The 22683-nt window shown below is 38.5% G+C and overlaps 1 protein-coding gene and 1 long non-coding RNA gene across 6 annotated transcripts in view; one reads left to right on the top strand and one right to left on the bottom strand.

The window, feature by feature from the left end:
* LOC130920583 (uncharacterized) overlaps positions 1-5852 on the bottom strand; it is a 45545-nt gene extending 39693 nt beyond the window's left edge. The window contains exon 1 of one of the 3 annotated variants that reach the window (XR_009064184.1): positions 5453-5852. This is a non-coding gene — a long non-coding RNA (uncharacterized LOC130920583). The remainder of the gene's footprint in view (positions 1-5452) is intronic. The other 2 variants (XR_009064182.1, XR_009064183.1) reach the window with 2 other exon arrangements.
* The window catches only part of LOC130920579 (myosin-9-like), a 54322-nt gene continuing 37087 nt past the window's right edge, over positions 5449-22683 (top strand). Inside the window, exons 1-4 of one of the 3 annotated variants that reach the window (XM_057843893.1) lie at positions 5449-5655; positions 19016-19206; positions 19272-19412; positions 19491-19647. In XM_057843893.1, coding sequence (XP_057699876.1) covers positions 19021-19206; positions 19272-19412; positions 19491-19647 — 484 coding nt within the window. In that variant the 5' untranslated portion in view covers positions 5449-5655; positions 19016-19020. Of the gene's footprint in view, positions 5656-19015; positions 19207-19271; positions 19413-19490; positions 19648-22683 lie in introns of those variants that run through there. The other 2 variants (XR_009064181.1, XM_057843894.1) reach the window with 2 other exon arrangements.

Below are 22683 nucleotides of genomic sequence, written 5' to 3' on the forward strand. Positions count from 1 at the left end.
GGGCAAGACCAAAGAGCTGTCAAAGGACACCAGAGACAAAATTGTAGACCTGCACCAGGCTGGGAAGACTGAATCTGCAATAGGTAAAACGCTTGGTGTAAAGAAATCAACTGTGGGAGCAATTATTAGAAAATGGAAGACATACAAGACCACAGATAATCTCCCTCGATCTGGGGCTCCATCTCACCCCGTGGCGTCAAAATGACAACAAGAACGGTGAGCAAAAATCCCATAACCACATGGGGGGGACCTAGTGAATGACCTACAGAGAGCTGGGACCACAGTAACAAAGGCTACTATCAGTAACACAATGCGCCGCCAGGGACTCAAATCCAGCACTGCCAGACGTGTCCCCCTGCTGAAGAAAGTACACGTCCAAGCCTGTCTGCGGTTCGCTAGAGAGCATTTGGATGATCCAGAAGAGGACTGAGAGAATGTGTTATGGTCAGATGAAACCAAAATAGAACTTTTTGGTAGAAACACAGGTTCTCGTGTTTGGAGGAGAAAGAATACTGAATTGCATCCGAAGAACACCATAGCCACTGTGAAGCATTGGGGTGGCAACATCATGCTTTGGGGCTGTTTTTCTGCAAAGGGACCAGGACGACTGATCTGTGTAAAGGAAAGAATGAATGGGGCCATGTATCGAGAGATTTTGAGTGAAAATCTCCTTCCATCAGCAAGGGCATTGAAGATGAGACGTGGCTGGGTCTTTCAGCATGACAATGATCCCAAACACACAACCAGGGCAACAAAGGAGTGGCTTCGTAAGAAGCATTTCAAGGTCCTGGAGTGGCCTAGCCAGTTTCAAGAGCTCAACCCCATAGAAAATCTGTGGAGGGAGTTAAAAGTCCGTGTTCCCCAAAGAACGCCCCAAAACATCACTGCTCTAGAGGAGATCTGCATGGAGGAATGGGCCAAAAATACCAGCAACACTGTGTGAAAAGCATGTGAAGAGTTACAGAAAACGTTTGGCCTCAGTTATTGCCAACAGAGGCTACATAACAAAGTATTGACATGAACTTTTGGTATTGACCAAATACTTATTTTCCACCATGATTTGCAAATAAATTCTTTAAAAATCAAACAATGTGATTTTCTGTTTTTTGTTCCACATTCTGTCTCTCATGGTAGGGGTTTACCCATGTTGACAATTACAGGCCTCTCTAATATTTTCAAATGGGAGAACTTGCACAATTAGTGGTTGACTAAATACTTATTTGCCCCACTGTATTCCACAAAGGCTCATTATGAAAATAAACATTTACATGAACTAGTGATACGACAATGAATTGATTAACTCGAGTAATTCGATTAGGAAAAAGGTTCCAATCAAATTTTGCTGCTTCGATTATTCATTTACTTAGAGTGGCGTTGTAATGTATTGTTTTGAAAGTGTTTGCATGTAGTTTTATTGATTTGGGTGGATACACTGCCCTCTAGTTGCAACACTGAATATGACCTAACTCATTTAACATGGCTGAATCCAGCTGCTCCCTGTTAAGACCAACATAAAGTAGGTTTTTGTTTGAGTTAATATTTTTTTATGCATTCGTAATCTAGTGTATATGTATATTTAGCTGTTTTTTGTGGGAATACGTGTTTGAACAATTTTTGAAGAGGATTGTGAAAAAAAAAAAAACAGCATTTTATAGAATCTAAGCTAGCTGACTTTTGCTATGCAAGTTCGTCACTTGTTCTCTTGTTTCACTGAGATCCTCATTTCTTAGCAATCCTTTGTTTACCATCTCCTAAAATTAATTCTGAAACGCATTATACGTTCCTAATATGATTACTCGATTATTCGAACTAAATAGTCAATGGATTAATCGACGACTAAAATAATTGACAGCTGAAGCTCTTATAGAAACCACCCAAGAAAATGGCGTATTATTCAAATGATAAATCTTAACTCTATTATATATACTTAGAGGTATCAGTGCAGCTTTAAAATTTTAACTCATTGGCTGCTATTGACGGCACCTGACGTCCAATCGATTTTGACTGGGAAGGTGGCACTAAAACATTTTTCACAGCCAGTCCGCCCAGTTTAAATTAATTGGACATCTGCTGTCAATCGTCAACGGCAGAAAATGTGTCAAATCTTATTTAATAGAAGAATGACTTCAAAGTGTTTCCAAGGGTCATAATCAGAGTGTATTTCTGGTTTTATTGATTTTAATTTTATTACTCTTTTGCATTTCTGTCAGATAATGCTCAATTTCTCCCAGAAAATGATTGCAATTACAAATGCTTTGGTAGTAATATATTCATTTATTTTGCTTGCAATTAAAAAAACAGAAAAGAGAATGAAAAAAAAATTTAAATTTTCAAAAATAGGCCGGACAAAAGTATTGGCCCCTTAGCCTAATACTTGGTAGCACAAGCTTTAGACAAAATAACTGAAAACAACCCCTTCCGGTATCCATCAATGAGTTTCTTACAATGCTCTGCTGGAATCTTAGACCATTGTTCTTTGGCCAACTGCTCCGGGTTTCTGAGATTTGAAGGGTGCCTTCTCCAAACAGCCATTTTCAGATCTCTCCACAGGTGTTCTATGGGATTCAGGTTTGGACTCATTGCTGGCTACTTTAGAAGTCTCCAGTGCTTTCTCTCAAACCATTTTCTTGTGCTTTTTGAAGTGTGTTTTGGGTCATTGTCCTGCTGGAAGACCCATGACCTCTGATAGAGACCCAGCTTTTTCACACTGGGCCCTACATTATGCTGCAAAATTTGTTGGTCGTCTTCAGACATCATATAACAAAGCAACCCCAAAACATCAGGGAACCTCTGCCATGTTTGACTGTGGGGACCGTGTTCTTTTCTTTGAAGGCCTCATTTTTTCCCCTGTAAACTCTATGATGACGCCTTTTCCCAAAAAGTTCTACTTTTGTCTCATCTGACCAGAGAACTTTCTTCAAAAACGTTTTTGGCTTTCTCAGGTAAGTTTTGGCAAACTCCAGCCTGACTTTTTAATGTCTCAGGGTCAGAAGTGGGGTCTTCCTGGGTATCCTGCCAGAGAGTCCCTTTTCATTCAGATGCCGACAGATAGTACGGGTTGACACTGTTGTACCCTTGGACTGCGGGACAGCTTGAACTTGTTTGGATGTTAGTTGAGGTTCTTTATCCACCATCCGCACAGTCTTTCGTCGAAATCTCGCCAATTTGTCTTTTCCGTTCACATTTAGGGAGGTTAGCCACAGTGCCATGAGCTTTACACTTATTGATGACACTGTGCACGGTAGACACAGGAACATTCAGGTCTTGGGGATTGACTTGTAGCTTTGAGATTGCCCGTGCTTCATCACAAGTTTGCTTCTCAAGTCCTCAGACAGTTCTTTAGTCTTCTTTTCTCCATGCTCAATGTGGTACACACAAGGACAGAGGTTGAGTCCACTTTAATCCATTTTAACTGGCTGCTGGTTTAATTTAATTATTGCCACCACCTGTTATGTGCCACAGGTAGACATGTGCCGGTGACCGGTTTCACGGTTTACCGTGGTGTGAAAACGTCGCGGTTTCAAAACCACTAAAATTTTCCGTCAGACCGTAGTACGGTATTCGCCATTTTTCATGTGTCAAAAATCCAGCCAGAAGTGGCGTGGCGCGGCAGCGCTCACCCCCTCCCGTTTGTTGCTGCGTGTGAAAGTGATTATCGGCTAAACAGCCAGCGAACCCTAAACAAATACTCCAAACATAAGGCGTTCTTTTCTTCAATTTATTGAGCTCTCAAATCGTGGTAAGTGAAATATACAGAATGAATACATTTAAAACGTTGTACAATTGTATTTTTCCATGTGTGAGTAGCTAAACAGATTAGCACTATGAGTTCGCCAAAAACAACACACATATTTTCCTTTGAAATTCGATATACAAACTAACTAAAAGCTTATAAAAGACGAATGTTAGCCTGGGCTTAGCTGGGAGAGCAACTTCGTCGAGTGTTACAGCCGCAGAGTGAGAAAACAAGCATGATTCTCTTGAATGAAGGGGGAAAAAAGGCATTGCGTCAAAGATCGTTAATTGAGGAAAGATGATCTTGCCCTAAGCACAAATCCACGTTCGCTGGATCAAGGAGAGGTCTCACTCCCAATTATTATTATTATTATTATTTTTTTTTAAGATGAAACCTTTCCACAACAATATTTACATTTTAACTAACTTATACATTTTTAACTAACTTATTAACTTTTGAATTCTTTGTTCTTTCTAACACAAAGGCATGATATCATGTAGACTACAGTTGACACAGTGGCTGAAAATGGCGAAACTTCACTTGAGCTTTTCAATCCTCAAAAAAAAAAAAATAATTATGCAGTATAAATTTTTAAAAATTCTATTCAAAAGAGTTTGTACTTTTTTTAAAGAAATTATTTTGTTCTTGCTCTAAACTTGAGCAACTTGAGCTGTGGCTGTATAGTCTACATTATATTTTAATTTAATTTATTTTTTTATTTTTTTAATTGATAATTTATATATTTTAACAATACATTCATATTCCAATTTGCAACTATGTTCTAAAAAAAAAAATCCTGTTCAATGGAAAGAAGTTTTTTTTTTTTTTTAACCCATACATCTCAAAATAACACATTTTGGAGCTATAATTGCAATACCGTGATACCGCGGTATTTTTGCTCACGGTTATCGTACCGTCAAAATCTCATACCGGCACATGCCTAGCCCCAGGTAAGTAACAGGTGCTGGTAATCACACAAATTAGAGAAGCATCACATGATTTTTCAAAGGGTGCCAATACTTTTGTCCAGCCCATTTTTGGATTTTTGTGTAAAATGATTTTTAATTTTGTTCCCATTCTCTTTTGTGTTTTTTCATTGCAAGCAAAATAAAAGAACATATTACTACCAAATCATTAGCAATTGCAAACATTTTCTAGTAGAAATTGAGCATTATCTGACAGATTTCTTGGGATAGCAGATGTACTAGAATTTTTTATTTTATTTTTTTTTTTTTTTGATGACCAAATATAATCATTTACCATCCATAAAGGGTTAATAACGTTTTCAGGAGGGCTTTTAACATTGCAATCGGATCTCATCACTTGACCCCCACCACCCAAACGAAGGTGGTGGTGCCGAAAAGTGAAAAAACGGCTCATCTGCAACGAAAAAATGTGAACTGTTATTTCGAAACTCGTGTGACTTACTGTATTTTTAAAACTGTGAATTTAATATTTACATTTTTTAGAAGTCTGTGTTTTGGAAAAGTTGCTTTTAGTTAGATTTCAGAGCAGCTTTGAACCAAATCAAGTACTTCAAAAATACGTGGCCCAGCAATGCCTAATATATTTTGAGGCACGTTCAAATGTCTGTTATAAAAAAAAAAAGCCAAATTTCAATATTTTGAGGGTTACAACACAGCAGCCACTGAACGTAGCACAACTTCCTCACACTGAAGAGGCGGTTGTGAAAAAAGAGGGCGTCGCTTAACTCACCTGCTGGAAAAAAAATAAAAGAGTTGCGGCTGAGGGGCGGTAGAGTTGCAGTCCTCTGAGCAGCGGGAGTCCACAGATCCGAGAGGACGCGAGATTCACCCTTCCAGGCTAGCGGAGCCCCAGCCGTCACCAACCCGACTTTGGCTGCCTTGAACACGGATACGACCCTGAGACGCTTTCATCTCCAGTGCCTCAATAAACGGGTATGTCTGCTTGTTTTTGCTTGCTGTTTTTATTCTTTGGCTTTTATCTTCGAACGCAGTCATGACGTTTTAAAGAAACGTCAGGCAGACATAAAAAAGTTTGAAAATATACCACTCAGGTTTTGTTCATCAAGTGAAGTGTCCGCACGTGCAGTGGCGAGCAATTCAAAAGTTTGTGCCACAATGCTAAATTTAGTACAACTTCTTATTAACCCTTTAAGGAGCAAGTGACTATTTTGTGTAATTTAAAAAAAAACAAACAAAAAAACAAAAACAAAAAACGTAACCCATAAAAACCAAGCATACGTGGACATTTTTGGTAAAGTAGGCTACAATATTAACATCTGGAATGCAAACCTGGCCTACATGACCCAAATGTCATGGCTACGAATGTGGACGGCAGAGCTCGATTAAAATGAAATTTTTTTTGTATTGTTAATTTTATTATTACATGTTTTTCATGGATTAATACAATTCTAAATTATTAAAAATGTTTTAGAATATTTTGAATTTTAAAATACACAAAAATAGAATTGCACTCTGGTTATCCCCTAATAACATGCTAAATTTGTGTTTTTAATTATTATTACTATTATTTTTTAAATGTCATACTATTTAACCCCTTACCTGTCATCGACTGCAATAGACATCCAGTTCATATAAATTGGGAGGACTGGCTGTGAATGCTCTTGTGGCAATACCATTGACGGCAATAGACGTCAAACCCGTTTTAATTGGGAGGATGGCAGCTATCCTCTTCCATTCAAAATGGATTGGACATCTAGCACTGTCAATGGCAGTCAATTGAGCTCAATAAGTGCCCTATAGTGTTTAAAAAAAAAAAAAAAAAAAACCTTTTAAGACAGAAACCCAGTTAAAAGGATAAACATGTATCTTTGTGATGTAATTAACAGGAAGAAGTGAGACTGTGACTTTGGGGTTATCCGCAGAGACGGGCCTATTTGTTATTTACCACTAAAGTCGGCATTAAATGGTGACTGTGAAGATTACAGACTGGCTTCCTGTACCAAAATGTATATTTGCATCTCTGGTATCTTCCCAATTTAAAGCATTTCGATTTTATCCGTTTTACACTGCTTCTGTTCTTTACAGGTTTTTAATGATAGTCAGTGTGTATTGAGCTGACGGAATTAGTTGCAAATTGCCAGCACACACCCTTGTGCGTGTCTGTGCTCAGAGGATGTTCAACCTGGGGAATTTACTTCAGGCGCTCTTTAAGTGTTCTAACACTTACCGGTAGGCATGTGCAGTTATTATATTCTGACAATATGATAACCTTAAGCCAAAATATCACAATATCACGGTATTGCGATTACAGCTCTAAAATATGTTACCGAGATATCTGGTTTAAAGAAAAAAATGGCAATGTTAGCAAATTGGCACATAAGTAAAATGTTAAAATAAAGAAAAAAAATCAAATCAAAATGAAAATTAATGATTAATTAATTATTTAATGAAAATTTTAGGTGAGCTTAAACCAGTACTTCTCAAATAGTGGGGCGCGCCCCCCTGGGGGGGCGCCGAGCAATGCCAGGGGGGGCGCATGTGACCTCGGGGAACATGTTTTATGTGTTTTTTTTTTTTTTTTTGCCGTACTGGAATAAGGTGTACTTGCACATCCACTCAGTAGGTGGCAGTGGCGCTCTCATTTTCAGAGTGCGCGCAGTATTTTTTAACTAAGGAAGAGCACTCAGCACACACAGACAACAGATATGAAGAGCAGTGTGCCACCGCCGTTTTCGAAAGCCGTTTTCCGACCGGACTCACTCACGCAGCGACCCACTGTCTTGTCCGGTTCTCACGTCGCCGCCCGAGAAGTGCCATTTTCGGCTTGGGATCGTCACGACGACTGCCCTCACCTACGGTTCTACCTCGGCCGCCGTGAATGCGCTTTTTTCGTGCCGTTTGCCTTTTAGCTTTGACTTTTAATACAGTGGGTGATGATGAAAGACCACTGTTTACTGTGTCTAGAAATAATTATAGCAGACAGCAAGAAGCCAAATCAATTAAGACGCCACTTAAAGACATTAGACCCCAATCTCATTGTTAAGCCGCTTGATTTTTTTCAGTGAAAACGTGCCGAATATTGCCAACAATCGTCCTGCTTTGTCAGTGTTATATCAGTAAGCCAGTGAGCATTGTTAGCATGTTAATTGAAAAATAACTCCACATCATTGCAAAGGAGGTAAATACTGTGAGCAGCAAAAATAAAAACTGTCCTGTCAAAGGACACTTTTTTTTTCCCCCTTTTATTCAGATTTGTTTTTTCGGTCAAATTTTTTGGCACATTGTCCTCATGAGTGAATGTTTCTAATCAATTTTAATTTGGTATTATTTACTGATTTTATTACATTTTATTTTTCTGTATCAAATGGTCAAAAATGTACCTTGAGTGTATTTTTTAGTTTGGATGTGATTTTTTTTTTTTTTTTAATTCAGGCAAATTGACGCACATCAAGTCTTCTCTGTTACAAACAAAGCAATGTTTATGATAAAGTTATACTTTATTATAAGTTGATCTATGTTACTTTTTTTCTTTATTAGAAAAAAGGGACACAATGTTAGGCAGATGCGTATTTATAATAGTAATTTTATAGACAAATGATACTATTTACAGTGGCGGCAGAGAGTTTGGGGGGGGCGCGAAACATTTACGTCTTCCTTGGGGGGGCGTAACAGAAAATAATTGAGAAGCACTGGCTTAAACCAACAGCCACAGCTCAACATTATTACCAACAGAACAAAAATAATTGAATTATTTTCCATAAAAAGCACATGTGTATGACTTGTATCATGCTTACATTATACACACATGCTTTCTCAATTGAAACAGTTGCCGGAGAGGAAAAAAAAACCCACTAGACACTCTAAACACGCTGGAGTTAACTCTCGTAGCTGGTGGGAAACGTTCATGACTGCGTTTACTAACCTTTAATTTTGTATAAATGCGAAATCATATTGGAGGTATTGCCTCCTCGGCAGCCACCCTCCACAAACATGTTTTACATGTTGGTTGGTCCTCCTCCCATAAGCCATGGCCATCTGTAATATATCTGAAGCCAAGGTAGTCCCATACCAGCTATTTTGTTTTCTTCAATGGGGGGAAAAGTTCAGGAGTTTCACCTCCTGCAGCCATCACGCAGCACAGCTGACTCACTGACACTGAGCAACAACCGGTGGGGGAGGGTGGAGCCTTACAGCAAGCGAGGGATTTCTCCATGCAAAAAAAAAAAAAAACGGTACGGTATTATGGAAAATTTTTGCGATTTTGAAACCTTGCCGTTTTCATACCACAGTATAGCTTGAAACCGGTAATGGGCACATGCCTACTTACCGGTAAATGTATTTTTTGACTGTAATTATATCAGGAATATGTATTTCTAATAAATTTAATAGCATGATGAACTATATATGGTTACATAAGTGTAGCTCTAATTAAACTTTTACATTACATTTTACATTTTTATTGAGTTTCTTCCCTCTTCACTCAAGTATGTTTTGTATAACTTGAAAAAAGTGATGAAACCGTATTTGATTACTTAAGTACGTTTCAAATCATTCATTAATCATGTTTTTAATCAGGTTCAAAGTACCATCATTGGGGACAGTCCCCTCTTTAAAATGAAGATAGGTTTAAAATGTGATGAATTTTATTTGGTGACTTAAGGTGATTTTAAGGCTGCTTTTAACAATTGTTTTTGGTAATCTGATTTCGATTGAGTGGAGAAAAGAAACATTTTATTTCTATCACTTTTCAAAAAAATACGTCAAATTGAAGGTGTACAAAAAATGAACTAAAATTGAGTTATTGTGTTGGTTTGCAAATTGCAACATTTCAGAAATTTGAAAAAACCATGCTTTTGTATTTCAAATTTTGATCGAACATAGGCTATCTATTGGCTTTCATGGAGGATGACCGAAATCTGTGAATATTTTCTGTTGAAACTTTGAAGTTCGGAGGATTGAGATGATTTGAATTTAAGCAAGGTCTCTAAACCAATAATCAGCTATAGACCCTACTCACATGACGTCACAACCACGCCCCCGCGCCATATTGTCCGTCAACTCGTCACTGTTGATGCATTAGCGCTACGTAAATTCCTCCTATTATGGCGTGTTTTTCTGCTCGTTAACATTAGTAATCAAAATAGTGAAGGCGTGTGTGGCGTTCGGTTGCAATAACAGAGAAGATAGACGGAGAGACTTGAAGTTCTACCGGATTCAGAGAGACCCGGAGAGGAGAGCGAGATGGGCTGCTGCAATTCGACGAGAAAACTGGGCTCCAAACGATTACCACAGATTATGTAGTAGTCATTTTATATCTGGTAAGATGCATTTAATATATATTTAGAGGGTTTTGGGCTGACAACCACAATTAAGATCATGGCTAGGCTAATCGCCGACAACATACACTCAGACGTTGTGAATGAACTACCTGAAAATATATAATTATAAGGGGATAATAAAGACAGTTGTCATACAATTAATTTACAATTTCACTATTGAGGTCAAAAGCCAAAAAATAAATTCAACTAGGGACAATCTGGAGTAGTGCTATCGCACTTCATATTTATTACATATTATATATGTATGTTGTGAGAGTGCTATCGCTAAACCATATAAACATTAAAGCCCTAGCTCCACTGACAAATGACATGAAATACATTAGACTTGACAGTGGATGTTGGCAAGAACAAAAGATTTTGAATTGAAAATTTCGTAACTCACCTTCCCGAGCACAAGATAGATTCCTGCCGAATTTTCGTGGACGAGGACCTGTTTCACCCAACCAGCAACGAAGTATTTATAAGCCTCCAAGCTCTTAGTTTTTCAAACTTTCGTGAGAATAGGCTGATTTTGTGTGGACAAGATAATTGTAAATATCAGGGTAGCAGATGTCAGGCAGAGACGGCGAAGACAGCGGGTCGAAAAACATCAATTTAGGCATCAAATATGGATCTGGCGAATGGATAAACTGAAGCTTTTCCACATAACGCCTTTTATGCAACGCATCCAATGAGTTTACAGCGTCAGATAACACCATGACTTGCTCTATAAATTGCACGACTAATTGTAACCATTGAGAATAGGGCTAAAAAATGACGGACAATATGGCGGCCGGATACAGCGACACGTCATTTTGTGACGTAGGTGAGTAGGGTCTATTAAGTTTTCTATTCATTTGCTAAGCAGTCGTCATTCGATTATTGTTGTACCTTAGGTTTAGTACTAGAATGTTATCGGAAAAACATCCAAGTAGGTTCTTCAGATTATATGTAAAATCTTAAACTATTATTGTTTAAGTAATTCGAGGAACCATATTCGCCTGTATGGGTGAAGTTAAAAATGCACTTGGGCCAAGTCCATGGACAGAGGACTCACTGAAATACATACTCAAACGTCAGCGGCATGTTAAAACACGTCTTTTGGTGACATCTCAATTGTCCAAGGGTTAAAGATAAGGTGTATCATATCAACCCAAAATCAGCACATTGTTAGTCTCCAAAATATTTCATCCCAGCAGCAGCAGTGTCACACGAGCGGGCTTTGGAGTGAGGATTGAGTGCGAGCCAAGAAGAATTGAGTAGATGTTAACGAGCTAAGGGGGATTTGGACCCATCAAAGTGGAGCCCTCATGTTCAGGTTTCATTTTAGTCTTCACCGGATTGTCTTTCATTGTATTGGTCTTCCTGAAGACATCGCACGGCATCAATGCGTGGAATCAAACGCTGTTTGTTTTACTGACCTGATGCCGTCTGACACTCATTGTTTACTTGAGGTGCTGACCCCTGCTCCTTTCTAAAAGATTCCTGGACTTTGCAAGACATGATCTGCGGAAAACTTGGCCGCCGCCTCTCCTCCTCTGATTATTCATGTGTCTGAGCACATAATGAACTTAGGAGGGAGACAGATGACTGCTGAACTTATCCTTTTATCCTTTACTGCTACACTCATTCATTCACTCACTCTCGCACTCCTATCATGCATCATGAACCTTCAACCCTGTAACGTGAATTCCATGATTTACTCCCCAACTATTGTTTGAAAATAGCAATTCATTGTCGGGATTTTTTAGTGGGTGTGGCTTAAACCAAGCTCAGGTAAACATGTGAGGTTTCTGATGTGAGTCGGTTCTTCCCTTAGATTTCATACTTAGATTTTTCGTAGCAGTGGCAGAGGAGGAAGTTAGTTTCTGAACCATAGGCTTTACTCGAGAGGAAAAAAAAAATTGTCACAGTCTATTGTGCGTCCTCAACATTATTCATTGTTATGCATGCAGCCTGTTTATCATTACTTGGGTAATGACGTACCGCAAGCAACATGTCACTTTTGCTCATTAATATTCATGACGTTAGCAAATGTTGCTAGGTGGGTCAACCTCCTGTTTGTCCCTAATAGTAAATGCATGGAAATGGTGTATGAACGAGATATTTACTGAGCTAAATCTACCAATTCTGTCTGAAAATGATGTCCCTGGTGCCAAATTCACTGGTAAAGATGTGGAAGAACGTACAAATGTTCAGTTAAAGAGATGGTTTGTGTGTCGAGGGCTAAAAAGGCGAGGAAAAAGAGCCGACCTGATCCAGAGGTAGCTTTTTTTTATCGACACCTTTTTCTTGTGTGCATTGCCTTACGCCACTGACAATGACCTTCTCCTGTTTCAACAATCTATCCCTTACCACCATATGCCCTGTCTTTCTTGTATATTATATATTCTGGTTGTCTTAAAACTCTTGACTGTTCTTGGTGGTAATTCACATTACAATTTTTGTGTAGCAATCGCAGATGCTACTCAGTGACAGATAACGGACACTTTTAATTTTTTCATTAATAACAAATCTTAATTCTATTAATTTATTAACACTTCCCCCTTACTAAAGTTCTTTTTTTACAACAGAAAAGGTAACAATAGTGGCAGTCAGATATAATTTTAATTTTTTTTTCAGGTCATTCATTCAAAATATCAAAATGGCTTACCGCTTCGTCCTCTGTAGGACCATGGCAGCCAACAAAATGTTTACTGCATATGAAATGTGAATGGCTTCACCTTGCTGGCGTTAAATTGGTCTTTTGGTCGTCTGCGCAAGTTGATCCATTCTTCACATTTTTCCTCAGTTTTTGGTTTCAAGAAACTTATGAAGAAAACATCCTTCATATGTCGTAATTTCTAGAGTCGTTTCTACAAGTGCCATAGCAGCAGTGTTTACTCAGCATGTTCATTTTTGAAAGATTACTGGCAGGAAATAAGCAGTAATAACATTAATTATATGCAAGGGCGTGTCTATGTTGACCCACTTCCGGGTTAAGATTGCGACGTACGGTCTAAAAATGGCATTCTTGCGGTGCGCTATTTGAAGTGGTGCAAAGATAACAAATTTCTAGCTAATCACCGATTTTTTTTTTTTTTTTTAGATTTTTTTGTTTCATAAACAACGGCATGCAAAGTAGAACTTTTTTTTTCTAAACTAATAGATTAAAACTCAATTTACAAGAAATAATACAATGTAGCAGATTTTTCTATACAAAAATCACAAGGTTTGAGGGATGATCAATTTTCTGTAGAATAGCAGCCGCTAGACAGTTATCACACAATACCTACGTGGAATGTGGTACTTGACAATTTGACCATTTGTGGTATTTAACATTTAAAAAGGAGGATAGGAGAGACTACGGTATGGCAGGGTGAGGTGATATTTTAAAACATTGGCTAACATTGTTGGTGATAGACTTCCAATCTGTTTTAACTTTGAGCAAATGGTCATGCCTCCCAGTCAAAATGGATTGGACATCTATCAGTGTCAATGGCAACCACAGAGTTAATCAGAAAACGTACTCTCCTAGCTGCATTTTTCACATACAGTAGCACCTTGATTAATTTTTTTGGATTAGACCGTTTGCCTCATAGTGATGCCCGTCATGTCCACTTTGAATACTTCCAAATATGGTTCCTTACTTGATAAAGGTTGGGTGTGCCTCAGGAGAGAGTACTAACATTTCTCTCCTTGCCCGGGCCTGTTCCTTCCCGACATTCCTGACTACAAAGCATTGGGACCGGGAGGAGACTTTTTTTTTTTTTTTTTTTTTTTTCTTTTCAGGTAGTGGAGATGTCTGACTAAAACTGACATGGGACAGTGAGTAATTAAGAAGATGAGTTGGAAATTTGTCAAATTCTGAATAAGGCTAAAAGATTGATTTTAGACATCGCAATTTTATAACCGCCAGCCTCAATTTATTTTTTGGACTGACCCAGGATCTGTTGTGGGGAAAAAAATCTAATTTCTGCTTATTGTAATGGGACATTTCATATTTTAATAGCACATTCAGAAATAGTACTTAATTTTAAATAATCACAACATGAGGTTCATTTTATACCATATCGTTCAACCCTCAGTCTCTGTTTGGTGCAGTAAGTCAATGACCAAATATATACCGTATTTTTCGGACTACAAGTCGCACCTGAGTATAAGTCGCACCAGCCATAAAATGCCCAACGAAGAGAAAAAAACATATAAGTGGCACCGGAGTATAAGTCGCATTTTTAGGGGATAAAATCCAACACATAGAACAGATACGTCATCTTGAAAGGCAATTTAATATAAGAATACAATAGAGAACAACTTGTTGAATAAATGTACAGTGTACGGTGCATGAACAACGAAATGTGAATATACTGTCCTCACCAGGACGATACAGCTCGGTCCTGGCTATACAGCGAACTCCCAAATGACGATGCTGGATGTCTGTATAATTTGCAGAATCAAATTGGTCCTCGATACCAAACAGGGTCGCATCAACGTAAATAAATGATAATTAGGTTGTTTTACAGCAATGACATAAACGGTTAGCATGCATTCGCTAGCATTAGCACATCGTTCAAACACCCACACAACTGGCTCGAAGTGTCTGATCGCGGGTGTAAAACACACAACAACAACAGAAAAGATGATACACACAGGCGTTGCCTCTGTAGAGATATTTTAAAAGCATAAACAATGAACGTAGGTTCGCAGCCGTGTTTCTCTCTCGCTAACTCACCCACTCACTCAGAGCTACGTAGCTGTCCGTCTTCTTGCGTGTGAGCGCTCTTCACGTAAACAAGTGCGAGTGCGCCCCCACGTGGGCGTGAAAGCGCCACAAACTAAAAGCTTGCATCTCAATATAAAAAAAGTCAATAATACAATTGAACACACATTGCCAAAGGCAGAACGCGAACGTGGCCATAGCTATTAAGTTATTCAGATAACTACAGAATAAAGAACATGCTAACAAGTTTACCAAACCATCAGTGTCACTCCAAAACACCAAAATAACATGTGAAATGATATCATAATGTGTTAATAATTTCACACATAAGTCGCTCCTGAGTATAAGTCGCACCCCCAGCCAAAATATGAAAAAAAAGAATGCGACTTATAGTCCGAAAAATACGGTACCAGGGACGGAGTGGGACTCATTTTCAGCCCGGGAGTTTAATGCTACCGACTCTACCCACTTTATATCATGACCTACTGTACTGAAATATTATAATAATATTTGTGCTGTCAACCGATTAAAAATTTTTATCGCATGCTGTCAATAGTAAACTTGCTATTAGTGGCATTTTTTTTAAATGCATAAATTTTACATTTTAACTTTTTAAATAGACCTATTACTACAGGAGCTGATCAATGTGCTTACCTTAAATCAAATTTAAGCCTCATTAGAAACGAGAAAAGACATTACGCTTGTAAAGATAAATTAAACATGAATTTTCAGGTTCTGTGTGGAGTTACCTTTTTATTTTTGAGGTACTAGCAATAATATTCTTATATACTGTATTGGACTGACTTTTTAAAGGCTCAGGAACCTTTTGCAGCTGTTTTGAATTACACATGTGGCAAATATGTACAAAACTGAAGCTTTTCATCGTATTTAATTTTTTTTTTTTTTTAGGTTTGCGGTTATAATCAGCTGAAAAATCTTCAGCATCGGAATAGTTATGAGGAACTGCTTGAGATGAGCCAAGACATGCAAATTGACATATTCAATTTTGTTGGTTTAATCTATTATGTTAAATTGCCAAAATAAAACAACTTTTAGTTGATATTCAAAATTTTCAGGTAGTACTGTATATACTTCAATGCAAAATATCATTGGTTATCAGTGTTTTCATATTGTTTATGACAGAAAATTACAACAACAACAAAAATTAAATGTGAAAGATAAAATGATCAAACTCGCCAAAACGGCTTTCTCCCAAATCACTTGTACATTTCGAATATCTGTGCATTTCAGGGTAGTTCGTGCATATCAGTCCACTTCAGAGTGCAAAGTTTTGGGTTAAAATACCAAAGTTTTGCATGAGAATGTGGATTTCACCCCAATCCTCTGTCTTTGTGCCCCAAAAGAGTGCGCTTCTGCCCGTCTATGGGGCGTCTCGTGCGGCCAACACGCTGGTAGGTTCATCACTGTACTTTCATCCAAACATGCTCGAAAACGACCATAATGGGTTGCACCAACAGACAGACAGGTTCACGCTCATCACGCTGCCTCAACATGCCTCATTTCTGCCATTAAAACCCAAAATTAAGTTTTACCAGGATCAAATCAGCAGCATACAACATACTCTTTCCTAGAGCTGGGCTGGCCTGGCAGCATCGGGAACACATCGTGGCCCCGCTGGGTCTAGAATTCCAAACAACGGGATGCTAGAAGGGCCATAATTTATCGCGCAAGCGGGGGTTGCATTAATGCCGTTATTAATGAGTAACTGACCGCTTCATTAAATATGTATATCACGAGATTCACAACAGGCGTTCGGCCATTCCTTACTACGAGGCGAAACGTCTACACAATGCTCAGCGCGTTTGCGCAAGCAGCCGCACTCATGCGCACATCGGCTAGAAGCGGCGAGTACTTATTAATTTTGTTTTTATTTTTTTAGAACCTTTTCATTGCCTCAAAAATACTTTTTGCATGTATTACGCGCTCATACTTTTAACCATTATTTTTTTTGAAGCAGTTGACCACATTAGTCACGTAGCGTATTTAAACTGTCCTTATTTCATATGACTACATTTAAGTATTTTCTTAAGGCATTTTTAGTACTTTCTGCCTGTATGCAACTAAACAAAACAAGTATAGAGCGCACGGTAGTACTTTGGGTGTCAAATTCAACTAATGTAGGACGTTTCGCCGATGAAGCTGATTTTGGCAGAACACCGGGCCAAACATTAGGCCGGCCCACCGGGAAGTGTGCCGATTCTCCCGATTGGTCACTCCGGGCCTGACTGTATATTATGATTTATGTGTATTGTGTAATAAAACGTTTACATGTTTGGTTAAAAATGTTTTTATACAAAATCCCTAAAATGTTCAGGTATTTTTTGGCATCAAGCAATGAACTCCAAAGGACTTCATAACACTTGAATGTTCTTGCATTATTAGTCATAGATTGTAATGTTTGTATGATGTAATGGAATATGCCATGTTTGTATATATGATTTTGAGAACTTTGCATTGAAGTGTGATTTTAAAGAAAATCATGAATCAAATGTAATTGCAATATAGGCCAGAAAGGATTGGCTTTCTAGCAGCATCAATGGAAATGAAACATGAGCATGCACAGCCAGTTCTCCTAGTTTTAAGAGCAAGACGACACCTAGTATAAAGGATATTCATACAGCATAAAAGACAGTTGCTCAAAGTATTCAAATTGCTAATTTCTTGGACCTCTGATGATGAAGAAAACTTTTAGACAAAGTTTACTGGCGTACTCATTTATTGCCCTTTTTCCTTTTTAATCTTGTAAATGTTTACTCAGTTAAATTTCTTGTTGTTACGATGAGATTTGATTGATTAAAAAATCTCTCCATTCCATTACCGCTGAATGTTGCGACTAGACTGCCTCTGTTGATGACCTCTGAAGAAATCTTTCAAGTTGTTTACTGACTCATTCCATGACAGTTCTTGAGAACTTGAAACAATGGATCATTAAATGGGTTCATTCTTTTCAAATAAAGGACGGATTTATGCTGGACGCCCAAACGAGTCACTAGGTGCTGCTTAGGCCGCAAGCAATAAACAATGAAGTTGGCATAAAAATGTTTTTTACACATTGACTATGTCGTTGAATAAAATTTAACCATTCAAAGTCTGGGGAGCTGGAAGTCACTCAAAGAAGGGGATGTTGAGAATTTTATTTTTTTCCCATCCGATATCAGCGGTTTTGGTCCAAAATTGTCATGCTGTGTCTACAATGGCAGTACACACTCATGCTAGATGGTTTACATACTACTGCTAGGCTACGACAAAAACAGTGTTCTATTTCACCTACAGTGTGTGTTGGAGTTTTTTGTATTGGAAATAAAAGCGTCCGTGTACTATAATGCAAATCCCCGAAGCTAAACGACGCAATGACATAAACACATTTGAAAACTAAAAGGTCCAATCAGCCTCTGTTTAGCACCCACTTTTCACAACACTCAATTAAATTGCACAAGAATATCCAACAGCGCTCTGCGCGGCGGCACCTCAACAACAACAAATAATAATATGGCTGCAATGCAAGCTATTTGAAGTTCTCCACAGACTAAATCTGCAGCTAGGTTTTCCTCACTGGGCACTATTATAAACTCCCATAATCGTCATTTTCGACCTCAAATTAAATTTTAGAAAATGGATCTGTTTTTGAAAAGAAAAAAAATCGCAAATTGGTTTTTGCGCCCGGTTAAAGCCTCCTCTCTCAAAAGTTAACTTTTCTGTTCCAATAGCACCTTATTCAACATGACCTGGTAGCAAGCATGGTGTCAGGTGGTGACCATGTTATTAACAAAAAAAGCTTTTTCAACACATATATTTAATCCCCAAAGATAAATACGCTATTGTTTCAGTGTTTTATCTATTGATTTATTAAAAAATTACCAAAACACTTACCCCCCACCATCCTCCAACATCAAGGGGTGCTTCAGCCACCCCCCTTCCCGTGCCTCTGTTCAGTCTTCCTGGCCCTAAATAAACAGAACATGTTTAAAAAAAACACTGAGTCAGGCTACTGATGACATTTTCACCTCAAATTTGGCAACCCCTCAAAGGCGATGACTATCATCGGATTACGGCTCACTTGTTGATTCCCGTCATTATGTCTGTCGGAGTGATTACGCAAAAACATCTCAAAATGATTTCTATGACAATATGAGGAAGTATTATGCTGGCGGACTTATTTTATGGCGAATGATTGCTGCCAGCCTCCCCCAGTTCACATCGCTATCTATCTATTGCCGTCAGTGGCACAATAGTTTGTTGCTGTCGATCGTAGATAATGTTGTGGCCCTTCTGAATTTGAAATGTGTTGTTACAGTGGCCATGAGTGACGCAGACAAGTTCCTGTATGGGGACCGCAGCGGTATAAGCGACCCGCTAGCTCAGGCCGACTGGGCTAGCAAAAAGCAAGTATGGGTTCCTTCAGAGAGGCTGGGCTTTGAGGCCGGCTCCGTCAAGGAGGAGCTCGGCGAGGAATGCGTGGTGGAGCTGAGCGACTCGGGCAAAAAGGTGAAAGTCCAGTAGAAACAATGAGGCTGCTCGAGAAGCTATTCTGACGCACTTCCAAACTTCAGGTAAAAATCAACAAGGACGACATCCAGAAGATGAACCCGCCCAAGTTCAACAAGGTGGAGGACATGGCCGAGCTCACCTGCCTCAACGAGGCCTCAGTGCTACACAACCTCAAAGAACGATATTATTCCGGACTCATCTATGTGAGTTTGACCATATTACTGTAGCAACATCATGAGTGAACTTCAATGCTGATTTTTCCTATTTCTCCTGTGTATTAGACGTACTCAGGCCTCTTCTGCGTCGTGGTTAACCCATACAAGCACCTGCCCATCTACTCAGAGGAAATCATCAACATGTATAAGGGAAAGAAGAGGCATGAGATGCCACCTCACATTTACGCCATCACTGACACGGCCTACAGGAGCATGATGCAGGGTATGCGAGCACAGACACATACATACACGCGGGGTCACATTCTAGTTATGCTTCCTTTGGGAGGTGGGGTGCCATCATGATATAAATTCTGCAACTTATTGCTTGCTCCTGACAGTGATAACCAATCCAGATCTGGTCTAATCTTTTTTTTCATTGACCACACTAATGTGTCATTATTGCCATTAAAACACTAAAACTAAGGAATCTGATCAACAGCCTTCCTACTGTTCTACCTGCCTTAAGGTTATTTAATAATGAATACATTGGTTGCAATTTACGGCAAAGGACATCCAATCCATTTGAAAGGATCACTGCCAGCCCTCTAACTGGATAGGAAGTCTATGTATGGTAGTGAATAAGTTAATAATAAATATTGTCTTTTTCATTCGTCAAATGCCTTCATTTTATTTTTAATTTTTAATCAAAAACAAGGGGAAAACGCTATTCCTTTTTTTAAAAATCATTTTAAAAATGTAATTGAATTGTATCTAAAAACACAACCTGTAAAAACTTTTTTTTTTTGGAATGTAACTCTTTGGCTGCTATTGACAAACACCGTTAGCCCCTCCCAGTCCAAATGGAGAAGACGTCAATTGTCGACAATGCCACTGAAACATGGTCAACAGTGTCGGTCATCACAGCTTAAATTGATTTGATGTCTATTGCTGTCAATGGCAGTGCATAAGTTGAATATACACAACAAATTGGGTGGCACTTGGTTGTAAAATCAGAAATACAGTAGTTTTCACACTACAAGGCGCACCTGACTATAAGCCGTCACCCACCAAATGTGACACGAAAACTGCATTTGTTCATAGATGAGCCACCCTGGACTATAAGCCCCTGGTGTCCTCACTGTATTATGGGATATTTACACCAAAACATATTAACCGGTAACGCTTTGACTGCAGCATCATACGACTGTGATAAGACTAAATGAACCACAATGAAGCTTTGAAAGCCACCTGCTGTCAACTCTGTTGTTGTCCAACATGCCTCCTAACATGCATTGCAGTGCTACAGATGTAAATAACAATCAAAATTCATGTTCTGTGCTAATTATTTCTTTAGTTACTTTTCCAATTGTTTCATTAATTGCTAGTTATGGTATTTGGTAACACTTTTTTTGACAGTGGTGTCATAAGAGTGTCATTAGACAATCATAATTATGACATGACACTGTCATGAGCATTAATGAATGCTTACAACAGATGTCATTTGGTCTAATCCACCAAATTAACTCACTTTTGAATATATGTAAAAGATAAATAGCGTTAGTGACATAATTTGCCGGATGACACTTAATAACTTCTGTCATGAGCATTCAGTAATGCCCATGATATGTCATAATTATGACGGTCTTATGACGCCGCTGTCAAATAAAGTGTTACCTATTAACCCAAATAAATCAACAAATAAGCCGCTGTCAGGAAAATCCATAATAACACCAGGAGTCTCGCCTCCCACCCATTGGGGATTAAATCATCAGGCCAGTCGTCCACACGGACGTCTCTAGAGTCTCTTTTACATGCGCATGGAAGAATGGAGTGAAACACACAAAGGATGCGTTCACAAGCAAAACTTGGTTTATTTCCGCAATGCATTTTCCTTTAAAGCAACATGGATACATATTCATGAAACAGAATAAACATTCAAACATGGCAATGGTCTATTGGTTATATTCAAATCAGGTAAAAGTGAGTGGCCCTCCTCTTCACTCACCCTCCCCAATCACATGTGTTTCTTCTCCTAGTGAGATAATGTCAAAATGTTTACAACAATGCTATCTCACTTTAAGCCGAGTACTTCAAGAAACACCATTTGTTCGAAGCAACATCGTAAACTTTTCCCCAGGGGAGGCTTTGAGTAGCCAGCCCACCACCCCCTCTTTACTGTGGAATGTGACCTGTGGCAATTTAAGGCACATAGTGAATACATGGGTTACAATTTAATAAAACCACTAACTAGGATAAATGCAATTCCCTTTTTCTTACTAATATTTCCCTAACAGCCGCACTGGCCTATAAGCCGCAGGATTCAAAATGAAGGAAAAAAGTAGCGGCTTATAGTCCGAAAATTACGGTACGTAATTGTTAAAAATAAATAATTTGAAAAAAATCTATTTTAAACAAAGTTTCAGTAACAAAAATGCTCATGATATCTGAATGTTTTTAAAAATGACAACAATCTGCAATTTTAGAATATTGGCAAGAAACTTACATTTGAGGGGCACGATTTGCTTTCGCGGGTCACAAAAATGATATGGCAGGCCATATCATTTGTTAAAATAGCAGCCCGCAGGCCAAAAATGGCCTCCCAGGTATTCTAACCTGGCCTGCAGTGGTTATTTTGCTTTCATTTTGAAACTCGCCCATTTATTTTAAAATGTCCAGTTAAACAAGTTTTTGAAGTTGCGCTTAAATTACATTATTGAAATGTTTGTGACATTGTTCTTTGTATTGTGTGATGAGTCAGTTGCGGTTAAGATTTACAGGTTGATAGAGACTTTCATGTCAATTTCAAATTATTTGTACATAACAAATTGTTTTATAAGAGGTTCACACTGTAGAACTATTGTCTGTAAATCAAACGTGTAAATTAACACAATGGTGATGAGACTAGAAACGGCACTCATTTTTCTGGCAAAAAAATAAACTTGCGTTGCAACAATTATAAGTGAAGCATGTTTTCCAAATTTACTTGTAATTATTTGTATCTTATTAAGCTATAAATGTACCTGTACGGCCAGTTTGAGATGAAATTGTCGACACCCCTGCTTTAGAAAATTGTATGGCTCCATCTTTGTGGGCAGTTTGTGGAAGGCCCTTATCGATCGATTCCCCATTATACAAAGTAAGGTCCAGAAAGACTTGCTTTGAGTAGTTTGCTGAGGAACTTACTCCAAAACGACGACTGATGAATTCGCCACTTGTCACTGTATTTTTATTCAGCGAGTGTAAAAAAGGATGGGCGCTCGAAAGGTACATTCAGTGTTTCTTTTTATTTTAATTGTATCCATGTTTGTCTGGTTCCCAG

The sequence above is a fragment of the Corythoichthys intestinalis genome, chromosome 8 (assembly GCF_030265065.1).
Source record: "Corythoichthys intestinalis isolate RoL2023-P3 chromosome 8, ASM3026506v1, whole genome shotgun sequence".
NCBI lineage: Eukaryota > Metazoa > Chordata > Actinopteri > Syngnathiformes > Syngnathidae > Corythoichthys > Corythoichthys intestinalis.